Source organism: Musa acuminata, chromosome BXJ3-2 (assembly GCF_036884655.1).
Source record: "Musa acuminata AAA Group cultivar baxijiao chromosome BXJ3-2, Cavendish_Baxijiao_AAA, whole genome shotgun sequence".
In the NCBI taxonomy this organism is placed as follows: domain Eukaryota; kingdom Viridiplantae; phylum Streptophyta; class Magnoliopsida; order Zingiberales; family Musaceae; genus Musa; species Musa acuminata.
In genome coordinates, this window is record NC_088350.1 from 20,802,181 (window position 1) to 20,819,644 (window position 17,464).

General features: G+C 47.2%; 1 protein-coding gene across 1 annotated transcript; it reads right to left on the reverse strand.

Moving 5' to 3' along the window:
• Positions 1–8,255: 8,255 nt before the first annotated feature.
• LOC135631512 (vignain-like) lies at positions 8,256–9,554 on the reverse strand. Its single transcript, XM_065139249.1, has 4 exons — positions 9,110–9,554; positions 8,799–9,034; positions 8,585–8,725; positions 8,256–8,504 (listed from the first exon to the last, which is right to left on the reverse strand). The coding sequence occupies exons 1-4, from the start codon at positions 9,552–9,554 to the stop codon at positions 8,256–8,258; spliced, it is 1,071 nt and encodes a 356-aa protein (XP_064995321.1).
• Between the last annotated feature and the right edge of the window lie 7,910 nt (positions 9,555–17,464).

Here is a 17,464-nt window from a genome sequence, read left to right on the forward strand (position 1 = left end):
CCACTAGAAGTCTGCCGGAGACTTCCGTTTCACGTGCTGAGGGTGTCGCGTGACTCGTTAGTAAAATAGTGGGAGCATATTAAGATAGAAGTCCATATCTTGATAGTTTATTTCTTGCAAAATCTGCATGTTATTCATTTTTGCTACATCTTTATTTTCAGAAAATGTAGCTTTCAAATCCCTTACGTGGCATACTTGATGTCAACCGCCTCACTGGTCCAAATTATACGGATTGGCTCCGTAACTTGAGAATTGTTCTCACAGCGGAGAAAATCGTGTACGTCCTTGATACAGTGATGCCTACGCCCGAAGAAGGGGCAAGCGAGGATGAGATCGCTCGCTACGTGAAGTACATTGATGACTCCACTCTTGCTCAGTGCTATATGTTGGGCTCTATGACTCCAGAGTTACAGAGACAACATGAAAAGATGGATGCCAGATCCATTCTCCTACATGTCCGTAAATTGTTTGAGGAACAGGGAAGGACTCAACGATATGAGATATCCAAGAGCCTTTTCCGCGCTAGGATGACTGAGGGGACACCGGTTCAGAACCATGTCCTAAAGATGATTGAGTGGATAGAGAAACTCACAGGTCTAGGAATGGTCCTAGAGGATAACTTGTGTGTGGACATTGTGCTTCAGTCCCTACCAGATTCCTTTTCACAGTTCATAATGAACTTTAATATGAACAAGCTTGAGGTGACTCTCCCAGAGCTCCTCAATATGTTGAGGGAGGCAGAGAGTACTATTAAGAAAGAGAAGCCAGTTCTCTACACTGGTGAGACCAGAAAGAAAAGGAAAGCAGAAAGGTCCCTTAAGAAGGGAAAGGGCAAGGGCAAACAAGGTAAAGCAAAGGTTGCTAAGAAAGACCCAACAAAGGACAAAGGCCAGTGCTTCCACTGTGGTAAAGATGGGCACTGGAAGAGAAACTGCAAAGAGTACCTTGCAGAAAGGGCGAAACAAAAGCTTGATGAAGCTTCAGGTACATTCATGATCAGTCTCCATTTGTCAGACTCTTATGATAACACATGGGTATTAGATACCGGTAGTGCTTATCATATATGTAATTCGTTGCAGGTTCTGGCAAGGCCTAGGAGACTAGAGAGAGGCGAGATGGACCTCAAGATGGGTAATGGAGCAAAAGTTGCTGTTTTAGCTGTTGGCGAGGTCGCCCTACATCTGCCTAGTGGAGCTTTTATTGCATTAGATGCATGTTATTTTGTTCCTTCTATTATCAAAAACATTATCTCCATTTCATGTTTAACAGTTAGTGGATATAAATTTGTTTTTGAGAACAATGGTTGTTCGATATTATTAGATGATAAGATCATCACGAAAGGAACATTGCATAATGGTTTATTTATGTTAGACACCACTCCACATATCATGAATATAAATATGTCCAAAAGGAAACGAGATGAGTTGAACAGTGCATACCTGTGGCATTGTAGGCTAGGTCACATCCATGAAAGAAGGATTCAAAAGTTGCTAAATGATGGATATCTAGATCCATTCGACTATGTGTCATATGCAACTTGTGAGCCTTGCATTCGTGGAAAACTGACCAACTCTCCATTTAGTGGAACTGGAGAGAGAGCCACTGAGTTGTTGGAACTCATACATAGTGATGTATGTGGACCCATGTCAACTCATGCCATTGGAGGTTACTCCTACTTCATTACATTTACTGATGATTTCTTAAGGTATGGATATGTGTACTTAATGAAGTATAAGTCCGAGGCCTTTGAGAAATTCAAAGAGTATAAGAATGAGGTGGAGAACCAGACTGGAAAGAGTATCAAAACTCTTCGATCAGATCGAGGAGGTGAGTACTTAAGTACAGAGTTTACTCACTTCCTCAAGGACCATGGGATATTATCCCAATGGACACCTCCTTATACACCTCAGCTCAATGGTGTCTCTGAAAGGAGAAATCGTACATTATTAGATATGGTACGGTCCATGATGAGTTTCGCTGACCTACCCATCTCATTCTGGGGATATGCCCTAGAAACCGCAGCTTACCTTCTGAACAGAGTTCCAACTAAGTCGGTGGTGTCTACCCCATATGAGATATGGAAAGGGAAGAAGCCTGATCTTAAAGTAGTTAAGATTTGGGGCTGCTCTGCCCATGTTAAAAGACACAACCCCGATAAGTTAGAATCAAGGACAGGGCGATGTAAATTTGTGGGATACCCCAAGGAAACTTTTGGGTATTACTTCTATCATCTCGAGGACCAAAAGGTCTTTGTAGCTAAGAGAGCAGTGTTCCTTGAGAAGGAACACATTCTTGACGGAGACAGTGGGAGAATGATAGAATTGAGCGAGGTTGGAGAACCAAGCTCAAGCACCACTCTACAGCCCGAGTCTGTTCAGGTATCTAATACACAAGTTTCAACTTTACGCAGGTCTGATAGAGTATCCCATCCTCCTAAAAGATATGTGGGACATATTAGAGCAGAGGATGTAGAGGATATTGATCCTCAGACCTACGATGAGGCTATTATGAGTATAGACTCCGGGAAGTGGCAAGAAGCCATGAATTCTGAGATGGATTCTATGTACTCCAATAAGGTTTGGAACCTAGTTGATGCGCCCGAAGGTATTGTACCCATCGGTTGCAAGTGGATCTTTAAGAAAAAGATCGGAGTAGATGGAAAGGTAGAGACCTATAAAGCAAGGCTAGTGGCTAAGGGGTATCGTCAAAGGCAAGGTGTTGACTACGACGAAACTTTCTCACCCGTAGCAATGCTAAAATCCATCAGAATTCTATTGGCTATTGCAGCACACTATGATTATGAGATCTGGCAGATGGATGTGAAAACCGCATTCCTCAACGGGAACCTGGAGGAGGAGGTGTATATGATGCAACCTGAGGGATTCGTGTCCAAGAACTGCCCAGATAAAGTGTGTAGGTTGCTTAAATCCATTTATGGACTAAAGCAAGCTTCCCGAAGTTGGAACATAAGATTTGATGAGTCAATCAGATCTTATAACTTCGTTAAGAACGAAGATGAGCCTTGTGTGTACAGGAAGGTAAGTGGGAGCGCTATCACCTTTTTGGTGTTATATGTGGATGGCATCCTCATCATTGGGAATGACGTAGGAATGCTATCCATAGTAAAGACTTGGTTATCTAGACACTTCTCCATAAAGGACTTAGGGGAAGCATCCTATATCTTGGGGATTAGAATCTATAGAGATAGATCCAAAAGGATGCTTGGCTTGTCCCAGTCCAGGTACATAGAAACTATTGTCAAAAGGTTTGGCATGGAAAATTCCAAAAGAGGTCTCATACCGATGAGACATGGGATATCGCTTTCTACGAGTATGTCCGCAAAGACTCCAGAAGAAAGGGCGAACATGGATATGATACCTTATGCCTCAGCAATAGGGTCTATCATGTATGCCATGCTATGTACTAGGCCTGATATAGCGCATGCTCTGAGTGTCATGAGCAGGTATCAGGCGGATCCAGGCTTGGAGCACTGGAAAGCAGTAAAGTGTATCCTTAAGTACTTGAGAAGGACTAAGGATCTTTTACTAGTATATGGAGGTAATAGCCTTAAGGTTGAAGGCTACACTGACTCAAGTTTTCAGTCTGATGTCGATGATAGCAAGTCGAATTCAGGGTATGTGTACACCTTGAATGGAGGAGCAGTGTGCTGGAAGAGTTCTAAGCAAGATACCACTGCTGACTCGACCACAGAGGCGGAGTACATTGCTGCATCAGATGCAGCAAAGGAGGGAGTCTGGTTGAAGAAGTTCATCACAGATTTGGGAGTCGTGCCGGATAGTGAGGAGCCGATTTCCCTATATTGCGACAACAACGGGGCAATTGCTCAAGCGAAGGAACCTAGGTCTCATCAGAAATCTAAGCATGTTCTGAGGAGGTTCCACCTTATCAGAGAGATCGTGACCCGAGGAGATGTAGCAGTGGAAAGAGTTCCATCCGAAGATAACATTGCAGATCCACTAACAAAGCCATTGTCTCAGATTGTCTTTGAGCGTCACAGGGGTCTGATGGGGATCAGACACATAGGTGATTGGCTTTAGGTCAAGTGGGAGATTGCTAGTCATAAGTGCCCAGCAAGCCAATCACGTGAGTGATGGCACGTGCGACTTGATACAGAATCTTTTTGCTTATTATATTTTTTGGCGTATATCACTTTATAACTATTGCATAAATGCATATGTATTGTGATGTCCTTGGATTTGTGCAATGGGAATCGGATCGTGATGAGATCACGATAATGAGATCGATTCACCTTTAAACACATATCCTAAATAATCCCGGTCATAGGTTACTCGAGAGGGACATCGTGATAACCGGATAGACTGGTGTGCTGTATACCCGTCCATATGATGGATGCAGCTGGTCTCATAGCTGCTCGTGTAGGGACACTAGGGATACAGTACAGGTGCTCATTGGAGAATGAGTTCACTGATTGATCCGCTTACGGAATGCTGGATGGTTGATGATGCCTTATTGTCAGACAGCGATTCCGTAGTCCTAGTGGTGTATCTGGTCCTTAGACTTGAGACACCAAGGATGTCCTGTATGAGTGCTCCACTCTTTGATACCAGACTTATAGGTTTGGCTGTTCCCAGATCTAGTACAGCTGGTCATTGGGAGTGGTAGTCGACCTTACGAGGGCTATTGAGTGTCGATAGAGGATCATCCACTCTCGGTATCATGAGAGAAATATCCCATGTGTTCTTGCTCAGACAAATCCCTGGCCAGGGTCATTCGGGTTGAGAGAGAAAGAGTTCTCTGGGAGAATCCGATTAGAGCGAGACTCGAGTAGAAACCGTATGGGTCTGACAGCACCATGCTCGATATACGGTCTCTGGGATATTAGATGGATGAGGGACTATAGGTACATGGTAACTGAGGACAGACAGGTCCAATGGATTGGATTCCCCTGTATCGTCTGGGGACTACGGCGTAGTGGCCTAGTACTTCCGTAGTCGATGAGTCGAGTGAATTATTACAGAGATAATAATTCACTTAGTTAGAAGGAGTTCTGACAGGTATGACTCACGGCCAGCTCGATATTGGGCCTAGAGGGTCACACACATATGGTAGGCATTGCGATGAGTAGAGGTTCGGATATGAGATATCCGACGGAGCCCTTGTCTTATTGGATGCAGATCCAATACCCACTAGGGAAAGGACCCATTAGGGTTTTGACACGGGATCTCTATAAATAGGAGGGATTCACAGCCTCATAGGCTAGAGTCTTTGCTTGCCCTTCCTATTCTCCTCTCCCTCTCCACCTCAGAGTAGGCCTGGAGTTTTGAGGAGCGTCGTCGCAACCCTGCTGTGTGGATCACCGCTAGAGAGGAGGACGCTTGACCTCCTTCACCCTCTCCTGAGGATCTGCAAGGAAACAGGGATATACGATCTCCCTAGGTAACACAATCTCTATACGTAGTTTTGTGTTTTGCGGATTTTGCGCACCAATCTTCGCACGACGACGAACATCTTTTGGGAATCGGGGATTTTTGTTTTCTTGTTCTTCCGCTGCGCATATGATGTCGCCCCCCATGATTTCCCAACATGGAGGTAGTAGCCTTAAGGTTGAAGGCTACACAGACTCAAGTTTTCATACTGATGTCAATGATAATAAGTCGAAGTTGGGGTATGTGTACACCTTGAATGGAGGAGTAGTGTGCTAGAAGAGTTCCAAGCAAGATACTACTACTGACTCGACCACAGAGGCGGAGTACATTGTTGCATCAGATGCAGCAAAGGAGGGAGTCTGGGTGAAGAAGTTCATCATAGATTTAGAAGTCGTGCTGGGTAGCGAGGAGCCTACTTCATCTGGTTCTGATTAATTAAGTGGGATGAAAGGGTTGATCTTAACATTTAGTCCTTAGACTTGAGGCACCAAGGATGTCCTGTATGAGTACTCCACTCTTTGATTCCGGACTTATAGGTTTAGAAGTTTCTAATATAATACAACTGGTTATCTGGAGTGGTAATCAACCTTATGAGGGCTATTAAGTGTCGATAAAGGATCATCCGCTCTCAGTATTATGAGAGAAATATCCGATGTATTCTTGCTCAGACAAATCCTTAGCCAAGGTCATTCAGATTGAGAGAGAAAGAGTTCTCCGAGAGAATCCGATTAGAGCAAGACTCGAGGAGAAATCGTATGGGTCTGATAGCACTATGCTTGATATATCTGATATATGATCTTTGGAATATTAAATGGATGAGGGACTATAGGTACACGGTAACCGAGGACATATATGTCCAAATGATTGGATTCCCCTGTATCGTTTGGGGACTGCGGTGTAGTGGCCTAGTATGTCTACAATTGATGAGTCGAGTGAGTTATTATGGAGATAATAATTCGCTGAGCCAGAAAGAGTTCTGATAGGTATGACTCACGGCCAGCTCGATATTGGGCCTAGAGGGTCATACATATATGGTATGTGTTACGATGAGTAGAGGTTCGGATATGAGATATTCGTTAGAGCTCCTATCTTATAGGTTATCCAATAAGCCCGTAAATTATTGGATCCAATAGATGAGATCCAATAAGATCTAATAAGAGATTCTGGGTATAGACCCACTAATTTAATAGGCTTGGGTAATTGGATGGAGATCCAATACTAAATAGGGCAAGATCCATTAGGGTTAATTGGGGGCCTCTATAAATATGAGAGAACTAAAGGCCCATAAGCTGGGGCTTCTCAGGTAGCCACCTCCTATTCTCCTCTCCCTTCTCCTTCTCAGATAGCAGGCTTGGAGATTTGAGGAGCGTCATTGCAGCCCTGCTATGTAGATCATCACTAGAGAGGAGGACGGTTAACCTCCTTCATCCTCTCCAACAAATCTATATGGATTCAGGAATATACGATCTCCCTAGATAACACAAATGTCTCACAAGTGGTTTTTGAGTTTTTGCGCACCAATCTCTTATTGAGAAATTTAGAATTTTTATTTTATTTTCTACCGCTGCACATATGATGTCGCCCCTAGATTTTCCAACACTTAATCCATCACTCATAGCGATCAAGTGAATGATAGGAAGAGAAGATACGACAAGTATAGTTCTCCTTATAAATTGTCATCGCTATAGCTTTTAGCTCCGATGATGATATACCTACAAATCATATAAAAACTTTCTAAATAGCATTAAAAAGATATGCATTGTATATTTGGTCTATCGTTATTTGATTTTATTTTCTAGTATTAAAGTTTTTCGTATAATAGTAGTATATTATAGTTTTTATGCTTACAATTGATATCAGAGTCATGTTTTGAAATCAAATAATTTAGATCATAAAAGTATTTTAGATATATTTTGTATTTAAATTTGTTTATTGGTACTATTCACTTGTGAAAAAATATTATTCGATTTTGATTTATAATGTTTGAACAATCTATTTGTATTGTGATCTGTTTTCTATCTAGTTCGTCATATTACCTGCTTGTAGATGATGCGAGGTTCATCGTGTTTGATCGATGGATCATTATTGATAACTTATTATCAACAACAATATTGTTTAGGGTGGTAACCTTCAACAATTGTCAATTTAGTCGTAGGTAACGACTTTGTACGCAACTAAAGCACTATAGATTATGACAATTGACAATGGCTGACATACCTTAGTCATAGGTGATGACAGTAGAGCCGATGCTTGCAGTAGCAACAATGACTACAATAAAATCGATGAGTGTGATGGTTGTGGTAGCACCACTGCTTGTGGTGACTACGACAATGTTGCTATGGCTAGCATTGATTGGACGCCAAAGGTCATAGTACCCTCTCCACATCGACCAGTCATGCAGAAACACGGCTTAGGCAGGACGACTCAAGTCCCATCTCAAGTCGATCACAAAGATAAAGCAGAGGCCCAAGAGCCAACCCCCCAACCCGAACACAAAGTGTTTCAAAGTGTAGATTTTGTTTCTACAATTATTCTTCTACTTGTGATTACACCTTTTATTTCAGCTGCCTCTCTCAGTTATCTACTCTACAAGTATCTGTTCGTCTTGGACCAAAAGAATCTGCTAGAAGTGGCTCAGAAAGCTCGAGCAAGTATTGAACATTCAAATCATCATTAATTTCATATTCTTATCTTATTTCATATAGTAATGTGGTATCCTGCAACATGATAAGTGGTTGTAGCATTAAAGAATACAGTGTAAAGCCTTCGAAAGTTCTGCATAACGGTGAATGATCAAAGCAGCTACATAATCTTCTTTTGGCAGCAACAATCAGCTTTCAGCCTTCATCAAAGATGCAGCTTCTTCTGCACTGGATTTGGAGATGTCTTAAGAGGATAAGAAGCTTCCATGGCGATACCACACAGCCCCTCGCTGGCCGAGATCCCACGCTGCATCCTCACGTAGCCCTCTTCGCCCCACTCTGGTCCCCATGAGTTCTTCACTATCCAGTACTTCATCCCATCCTCAGATGTCCCATAGCCTACGATGGCCACTCCATGATCCAACTCCGTTCCACAGCTCCCTGTGAAGACCCCCTAAACCAAAGCAGCAGAAAAGTGTAGTCTTTGAAACCTGTTTACATCAAAAGAGAAGCATGGATGAGAGTTGTGCATACCTCGGAGTAGAACTGGAAGTCCTGGCCGCTTGCTTCGATTGCTACTGATACAGGTTGGTTCGCCACTGCTCTCGACAACGCATCCTCGTCGTTGACGGGAACGTCCTCATATCCATCGATCACAACCGCAGGAGATCTCTCCTATAAATAACAATGATATGTATAGAGTTTACGAAGAAGATAATGACTACAACTAAGCAAATTAACATGTAACTCCTTTTACTTTGCATTTTTCTTGTCGAGCTACATAAGGATAGTTTTCCTCTGTTGTGATCCCTCCATTTCTTTCGATGAAGTCGAATGCATCATCCATCATACCTCCATCGCACCCTTTGTTGGTGTTGGTGTCGCAATCCACCAGTTGTTGCTCTGACAAGGAGATAAGCTCGTTGGTTCTGATCTGGTTTATTCCCTCCACCGAAACTACTGTCGAGAAGGCCCAGCAACTTCCTGCAATAATTCATACTAAATTTTTATTTATTGTGATCGAGCACATCAACAAAAAATAAAATATTTCGAGCTCACCGCATTTGCCTTGGTCTTTGATAGCAGTGACGGCACCCTTCTGCCTCCAATCGACGGTAGGAGTTACATTGGTGACGTTCTTGTATAAGAAGTGCCCTTTGAGGCTCGCGCTTCCTCTGAGAGTGCTGCGGCGACGAATCCTCGTCCCTGCGTACGTCCTCTTGAACTCCTCCCTCGCCATGTCGCCGAACTTGTTGAGGCTAAGCTTGTAAGGCTTGGCTATCTTGTTGGACGCGAACACGTAGTTAGCGTTCTCTTTAAAAACATCAAAGCGGATGCGCTTCTCGTCGACGCTGCGTGACACGCCATGGTGGCTCTGCCACCTCTCGTACAAGTCCCAGAGCTTCTCCTCCGACGCGATGTCATCCCCAGTGATGGGAATGCTCGTGGCCATTGCGAAGGCCAACGCAACGAGAACGGCAGCAAACAAGAATGCTCTTCTCATGGTGGTGAACGAGGAGAAACCAAACACAGGATGGAGGTGGGGTTAGGGATCGGAGGAGGTATCTATAGAGATGTTGGGAGTGAAGCATGACGACTGGGCGGTTAGGAGATTAGGGCATGGTCATGGGAGAGGCTCACTTTTACGTAACTGTTATTGTCATCTTCTTATCCCATGCATGCATGCATACGTCGAAAAGGTATCCTCTTCGGGTAGCTTGATGTGCATGGGTTCGGGCAGAAGCTTCCAAGCCAATATGGGAGAAGTGTGTGTCGTCCTATAGAAATGGGAACTGTGAGGTTGCATATCCAAATCGCAATTAGCGTTTGATTAGGGAAAGAGATGGATATTATGAAGCCTCATATAACTCGATGAATTATATTGATCAAAATGTAGCATAAATAAGACTAAAGATTAACTCGATAGGTAAGGCTCTAATAATAGCTTTTTTCCAGCTTCCGGTGAAGTATTCCATAATTAATTACTATATTGAGCTTTGGCATCTACCTCAATGAGGATTCTATGGATGTCGTGGGTAATTTAGGGGGGTTGTGCCCCGTGATCCTAGTATGACTGACCTTGCTGGTCGAACGGTAGGAGCCTGTCGAGGCGAAACTGAAGCGTTGAAACTGGCGAGGCGAGACCTGCACAACGAGGCTGGATTGACTCATCGGGGGGCGTTTTAGAGGGGCGGTGCCCTGTGATTCGGACAGGACTGACCCTGCTGGTCGATTAGTAGGGGTCTGTCATGGCAAAACCGAAGCATCAAAACCGGCGAGGTGAGACCTGCACGGCAAGGCTGGATTGACTCGTCAGGGGGGTGTTTTAGAGGTATGGTGCCCTATGATTCGAGCAGGACTGACCTTGTTGGTCGAACAATAGGGGCCTGTCGAGGCGAAACTGAAGCGTCGAAACCGACGAGGTGAGACCTGCATGGCAAGGCTGGATTGACTCGTCGGGGGGGGGGGGGGGCATTTTAGAGGGGCGGTGCCCCGTGATTCGAGCAAGACTGACCCTGCTAGTCAAACAGTAGGGACCTGTCGAGGCGAAACCAAAGCGTCGAAACCGGCGAGGCGAGACCTATGCGGCGAGGTTGGATTGGCCAAGATGTGTGGCTCGAGCATTGGATGGCCGAGGTGCGTGGCTCGGACACTAGATTTGGCCGAGGCGCGCTGAGGCGTGGCTTGGACGTTGGATTGGCCGAGATGCGTGGCTCGGGCGTTGGATGGCCGATGTGCGTGGCTCGGACGTTGGATTTGGCCAAGGTGCGCTGAGGCATGGCTCGGGCATTGGATTGGCCGAGATGCGTGGCTCGGGCGTTGGATGGCCGATGTGCGTGGCTCGGACGCTGGTTTTGGCCGAGATGCGACTCGGGCATTGGATGGCCGAGGTGCGTGGCTCGGACGCAAGATTTGGCCGAGATGCGACTCGGGCGTTGGATGGTCGATGTGCGTGGCTCGGAAGCTGGATTTGGCCGAGATGCGACTCGGGCATTGGATGGCCAATGTGCGTGGTTCGGACGATGGATTTTGGCCGAGATGCTACTCGAGCGTTGGATGGCCGATGTACGTGGCTCGGACGTTGGATTTGGCCGAGATGCGACTCGGGTGTTGGATGGTCGATGTATGTGGCTCGGACGTTGGATTTGGCCGAGATGTGACTCGGGCATTGGATGGCCGATGTGCATGGCTCGGACACTGGATTGGGCCGAGATGTGACTCGGGCGTTAGATGGCCGATGTGCGTGGCTCGGACGTTGGATTTGGCTGAGATGTGACTCGGGCATTGGATGGCCTATGTGTGGCTCTGTATCGAGTCTAGGGACTGAGTTGTGAGCTCGGCACCAAATTGAACCTGGGGACTGAGTTGTGAGCTCGGCTCCGAATAGAATCTAGGGACCGAGTCGCGAGCTCGGCTCCGAATTGAACCTGGGGACCGAGTCATGAGCTTGGCTATGAATTGAGTCTAGGGACCAAGTCATGAGCTCGGCTTCGAATTGAGTCTGGGGACCAAGTCGTGAGCTCAGCTCCGAATTGAATCTGGGGACCGAGTTGTGAGCTCGGCTCCGAATTGAATATAGGGACCGAGTTGTGAGCTCGGTACCGAATTGAGTCTGGGGACCAAGTTGTGAGCTCGCCATCGAATTGAATTTGGGGACCGAGTTGTGAGCTCGGCTCCGAATTGAATTTGGGGACCGAGTTGTGAGCTCGGCTCTGAATTCAATCTAGGGACCGAGCTGTGAGTTCGGCTCTGAATTGAATCTGGGGACCGAGATGTGAGCTCGGCTCCGAATTGAGTCTGGGGACCGAGGTGTGAGCTCGACTCCGAATTGAGTCTGGGGACCGAGTTGTGAGCTCGGCTCCGAATTGAATTTGGGGACCGAGCTATGAGCTCGGCTCCGAATTGAATCTGGGGATCGAGCTGTGAGCTCGGCTCCGAATTGAGTCTAGGGACCAAGTTGTGAGCTCGACTCCGAATTGAATCTGAGGACCGAGTTGTGAGCTCAACTCCGAATTGAATCTGGGGACCGAGTTTGTGAGCTCGGCTCCGAATTAAATCCGGGGACTGAGTTTGTGAGCTCGGCTCCGAATTGAATATAGGAACCGAGTTTGTGAGCTCGGCTCCGAATTGAATCTGGCGGGTCATCAGTTGGGAGCAATCTGGAGCGACCTGGGGAGGAGTTGATGGGTTGCAGGTTGGGAAATGATCTTGCGAGGCCCACCACAAGAGTTGGGCCAGTGGGCCGCAGGTCGGGAACCGATCTGGAGAGGCTCTGGCAAGAGTTGGGTCGGCGGGCCGCAGGTCAAGAACTAATCTGGAGAGGCTCGGGCAAGAGTTTGGCCAGTAGGTCGTAGGTCGGGAACCGATCTGGAGAGCCTATGGCAAGAGCTGGGCTGGCGAGCCACAGGTCGGGAACCGATCTAGAGAGGCTCGGGCAAGAGTTGGGCCAGCGAGGCATAGGTCGGGAACCGATCTAGAGAGCCTATGGACCTCTTATCGCAAGTGGCTTTTCGGCGGGAGATTTTGGATGACAAGGCATCTTTCGATGGGTCCCCTAGGATGTGGAGTTGCTTCTCGGGGTTCCTCGAGATAGCCCCCGAGGTGACCTTTTCGGGTGATGCCCTCGCTTTGATTCTGGAGGTTACGGCAATCTTCTATGTCGTGACCGTAGTCCCGGTGGAACGTGCTCAGAGGGAGAGGCGGAGGCCTCGGGAGTAGTAGCTCTTATCAGTCGGGCCTCTAGCGGGGTTGCACCAGGGCTGCTGAAGTCGTTCCCCGGGATTGTTTCTCCCTTGGCCTCTTGTTGTTCATGCGCTTTCCCACCACCAGAGCTTCGGCGACGATGTATTGGTTGGCACGCTGGAACATCTTGGGGATGGTTACTAGTGCTAGTCATAAGTGCCCAGCAAGCCAATCACGTGAGTGATGGCACGTGTGACTTGATACAGAATCTTTTTGCTTATTATATTTTGGCGTATATCACTTTATAACTATTGCATAAATGCATATATATTGTGATGTCCTTGGATTTGTGCAATGGGAATCGGATCGTGATGAGATCACGATAATGAGATCGATTCACCTTTAAACACATATCCTAAATAATCCCGGTCATAGGTTACTCGAGAGGGACATCGTGATAACCGGATAGACTGGTGTGCTGTATACCCGTCCATATGATGGATGCAGCTGGTCTCATAGCTGCTCGTGTAGGGACACTAGGGATACAGTACAGGTGCTCATTGGAGAATGAGTTCACTGATTGATCCGCTTACGGAATGCTGGATGGTTGATGATGCCTTATTGTCAGACAACGATTCCGTAGTCCTAGTGGTGTATCTGGTTCTTAGACTTGAGACACCAAGGATGTCCTGTATGAGTGCTCCACTCTTTGATACCAGACTTATAGGTTTGGCTGTTCCCAGATCTAGTACAGCTGGTCATTGGGAGTGGTAGTCGACCTTACGAGGGCTATTGAGTGTCGATAGAGGATCATCCACTCTCGGTATCATGAGAGGAATATCCCATGTGTTCTTGCTCAGACAAATCCCTGGCCAGGGTCATTCGGGTTGAGAGAGAAAGAGTTCTCCGGGAGAATCCGATTAGAGCGAGACTCGAGTAGAAACCGTATAGGTCTGACAGCACCATGCTCGATATACGGTCTCTGGGATATTAGATGGATGAGGGACTATAGGTACATGGTAACTGAGGACAGACAGGTCCAATGGATTGGATTCCCCTGTATCGTCTGGGGACTACGGCGTAGTGGCCTAGTACTTCCGTAGTCGATGAGTCGAGTGAATTATTACAGAGATAATAATTCACTGAGTTAGAAGGAGTTCTGATAGGTATGACTCACGGCCAGCTCGATATTGGGCCTAGAGGGTCACACACATATGGTAGGCATTGCGATGAGTAGAGGTTCGGATATGAGATATCCGACGGAGCCCTTGTCTTATTGGATGCAGATCCAATACCCACTAGGGAAAGGACCCATTAGGGTTTTGACACGGGATCTCTATAAATAGGAGGGATTCACAGCCTCATAGGCTAGAGTCTTTGCTTGCCCTTCCTATTCTCCTCTCCCTCTCCACCTCAGAGAAGGCCTGGAGTTTTGAGGAGCATCGTCGCAACCCTGCTGTGTGGATCACCGCTAGAGAGGAGGACGCTTGACCTCCTTCACCCTCTCCTAAGGATCTGCAAGGAAACAGGGATATACGATCTCCCTAGGTAACACAATCTCTATACGCAGTTTTGTGTTTTGCGGATTTTTGCGCACCAATCTTCGCACGACGACGAACATCTTTTTGGGAATCGGGGATTTTGTTTTCATGTTCTTCCGCTGCGCATATGATGTCGCCTCCCCTTATGATTTCCCAACAGTGGTATCAGAGCCAGGTTGTTCGTGCGAATGATTGGTTTTTGAACTGCGTGTGTTGTGTTTAGGAAGAATATTGACGTCAAAATCGTTGACGCAAAAGCGAGGAAGGGCAGCAACAGTTGCTGCCCTCGATCTGCATGCCTGCAGCCACCTGCAGCCGCAGCCAGGCAGCACAGCGCCGGCGCATGCGCGCCCTCGATCTGCATGCCTGCAGCCACCTGCAGCCGCAGCCAGGCAGCACAGCGCCGGCGCATGCGCCGGCGCTATGCCTGCAGCAGCCGGCCGGCGGTCTGCTTGCAGCAGGCTTGCTGCCGACGGGGCTGGCAACCCACGGGCAGAGGCGCCGCAGGGCAGCGGCGCCTGCCGCCGAAAGGAAGCGGCGCCTGCCGCCGCAGGGCAGCGACGCGCGACGCCTGCCGCCGCTACTCCCGCGGGCGAAACCCCCCCCACAGGGGCGGCCGCCCGGCGGGACAGCACCGCCTGCGGAGGCAGCGACGCCCGAAGGGGGAGCCCACCTGCAGCGACGCCTGCCGCCGCTACTCCCGCGGGCGAAACCCCCCTCACAGGGGCGGCCGCCTGGCGGGACAGCACCGCCCGCGGAGGCGGCGGCGCCCGAAGAGGGCGCCCACCCGCAGCGGCATCGCCGCCAGCGGGCGTGCCGCCTGCAGGCGAGGGCAGTGCCCTCGCCCCGCCGCACAGGCCGCCGCCGGCAGGGTGGCGGCGGCGGCAGCAGCGAAAAGGGGAAAGGGTATTAGGGTTTTCTGCGCAAAAGACAGTTTTGCCCCTCGGAATTTGAGAAATTCCAGTTTCTGTCTTTTGTCCAAATTACGAAAATACCCCTATAAATTCAGAAATTCCCTATATGTCCCTGATTTCAGAAAATATAATTAATTAAAAGGTTTAGTTGATTATTATTTTTATTATTATCTAGTAGTCCTACATGATGATGATTATTTATACATGTGATGTATGATGAGTGGACGGATGATCATGGACCGTGTGCTGTGTGTACTTGTGATTATTATTATTGAGGTCTGCGAACCTCCATTATATTTCTCGTTTATTGTCGGGCCTGCGTGCCTATGATTAAGTTGTAATCACATGAGGAGGCGCAGCGGGAGCGTGGATGCGATAGCAGGACCCACGAGACGGACGATCGTGATGCATGGAGATGCATCAAGATGTCGACGGAACCGACGAGGACGAGATGGACGATCACAGGGCATGGAGATGCACCGTTACACACATAGATCTTGATGTGAGTGATTAGGCCTACTGGCTCGGGCCTAATCATATTAGGTTGTGGTCCATGATCATCTAGTGTGATTGCTTATACACATACTAGATATGTATATATATTTGCATGCGATGTAGATATATATTAAATATGTATATGTGTGACATGTCATATTAGGAGACCAAATCATAGAAACATCTCTCGATAATATTAAGTCGGTAAACGTGAGGCAATTAGATTGACCCACGTGGCCTTCCATCGTTATGAGTAGGAACCGAATCCCGGTGTAGGTTGAGTTGGTCGAGTCCCTCGAGACTCACCTATATCGCGATTCGCTATCTTGCTTACGACATAGAGATGTCACCGGTGACCTGAGGGCATGATATGCTTGGTCGAGTCCCTCGAGGGTATATCATCAAATCAGACTCATCTTGTAACGAAGGTGTTGACTTAACCGAGCATCATGGTTGGTCGAGTCCCTCGAGGCCATGGTGATTCGGAGGCCGAACAGGACGGGAATCACAAGGAGTTGTGATCGGCAAGAGTTGTCTACCTTTTAGGCTTAGTGTGATTGGTCGAGTCCCTCGAGGTTACACTAAGACGCTGATTGGATCCTGATCCCCACTAGAAGTCTGCCGGAGACTTCCGTTTCACATGCTGAGGGTGTCGCGTGACTCGTTAGTAAAATAGTGGGAGCATATTAAGATAGAAGTCCATATCTTGATAGTTTATTTCTTGCAAAATCTGCATGTTATTCATTTTTGCTACATCTTTATTTTAGAAAATATCGCTTTCAAATCCCTTACGTGGCATACTTGATGTCAACCGCCTCACTGGTCCAAATTATACGGATTGGCTCCGTAACTTGAGAATTGTTCTCACAGCGGAGAAAATCGTGTACGTCCTTGATACAGTGATGCCTACGCCCGAAGAAGGGGCAAGCGAGGATGAGATCGCTCGCTACGTGAAGTACATTGATGACTCCACTCTTGCTCAGTGCTATATGTTGGGCTCTATGACTCCAGAGTTACAGAGACAACATGAAAAGATGGATGCCAGATCCATTCTCCTACATGTCCGCAAATTGTTTGAGGAATAGGGAAGGACTTAACGATATGAGATATCCAAGAGCCTTTTCCGCGCTAGGATGACTGAGGAGACACCGGTTCAGAACCATGTCCTAAAGATGATTGAGTGGATAGAGAAACTCACAGGTCTAGGAATGGTCCTAGAGGATAACTTGTGTGTGGACATTGTGCTTCAGTCCCTACCAGATTCCTTTTCACAGTTCATAATGAATTTTAATATGAACAAGCTTGAGGTGACTCTCCCAGAGCTCCTCAATATGTTGAGGGAGGCAGAGAGTACTATTAAGAAAGAGAAGCCAGTTCTCTACACTGGTGAGACCAGAAAGAAAAGGAAAGCAGAAAGGTCCCTTAAGAAGGGAAAGGGCAAGGGCAAACAAGGTAAAACAAAGGTTGCTAAGAAAGACCCAGCAAAGGACAAAGGCCAGTGCTTCCACTGTGGTAAAGATGGGCATTGGAAGAGAAACTGCAAAGAGTACCTTGCAGAAAGGGCGAAACAAAAGCTTGATGAAGCTTCAGGTACATTCATGATCAGTCTCCATTTGTCAGACTCTTATGATAACACATGGGTATTGGATACCGGTAGTGCTTATCATATATGCAATTCGTTGCAGGTTCTGGCAAGGCCTAGGAGACTAGAGAGAGGCGAGATGGACCTCAAGATGGGTAATGGAGCAAAAGTTGCTGTATTAGCTGTTGGCGAGGTCGCC

Bases quoted from the DNA above. Each gene is read 5' to 3' on its own strand.
- LOC135631512 (XM_065139249.1), bottom strand. From the start codon at position 9,554: ATGAGAAGAGCATTCTTGTTTGCTGCCGTTCTCGTTGCGTTGGCCTTC. The intron at 8,726-8,798 runs GTTACATGTTAA...TGTTATTTATAG, and splicing joins AAAAATGCAAAGTAAAAGGA to GAGAGATCTCCTGCGGTTGT. The intron at 8,505-8,584 runs GTATGCACAACT...GCTTTGGTTTAG, and splicing joins ACTTCCAGTTCTACTCCGAG to GGGGTCTTCACAGGGAGCTG.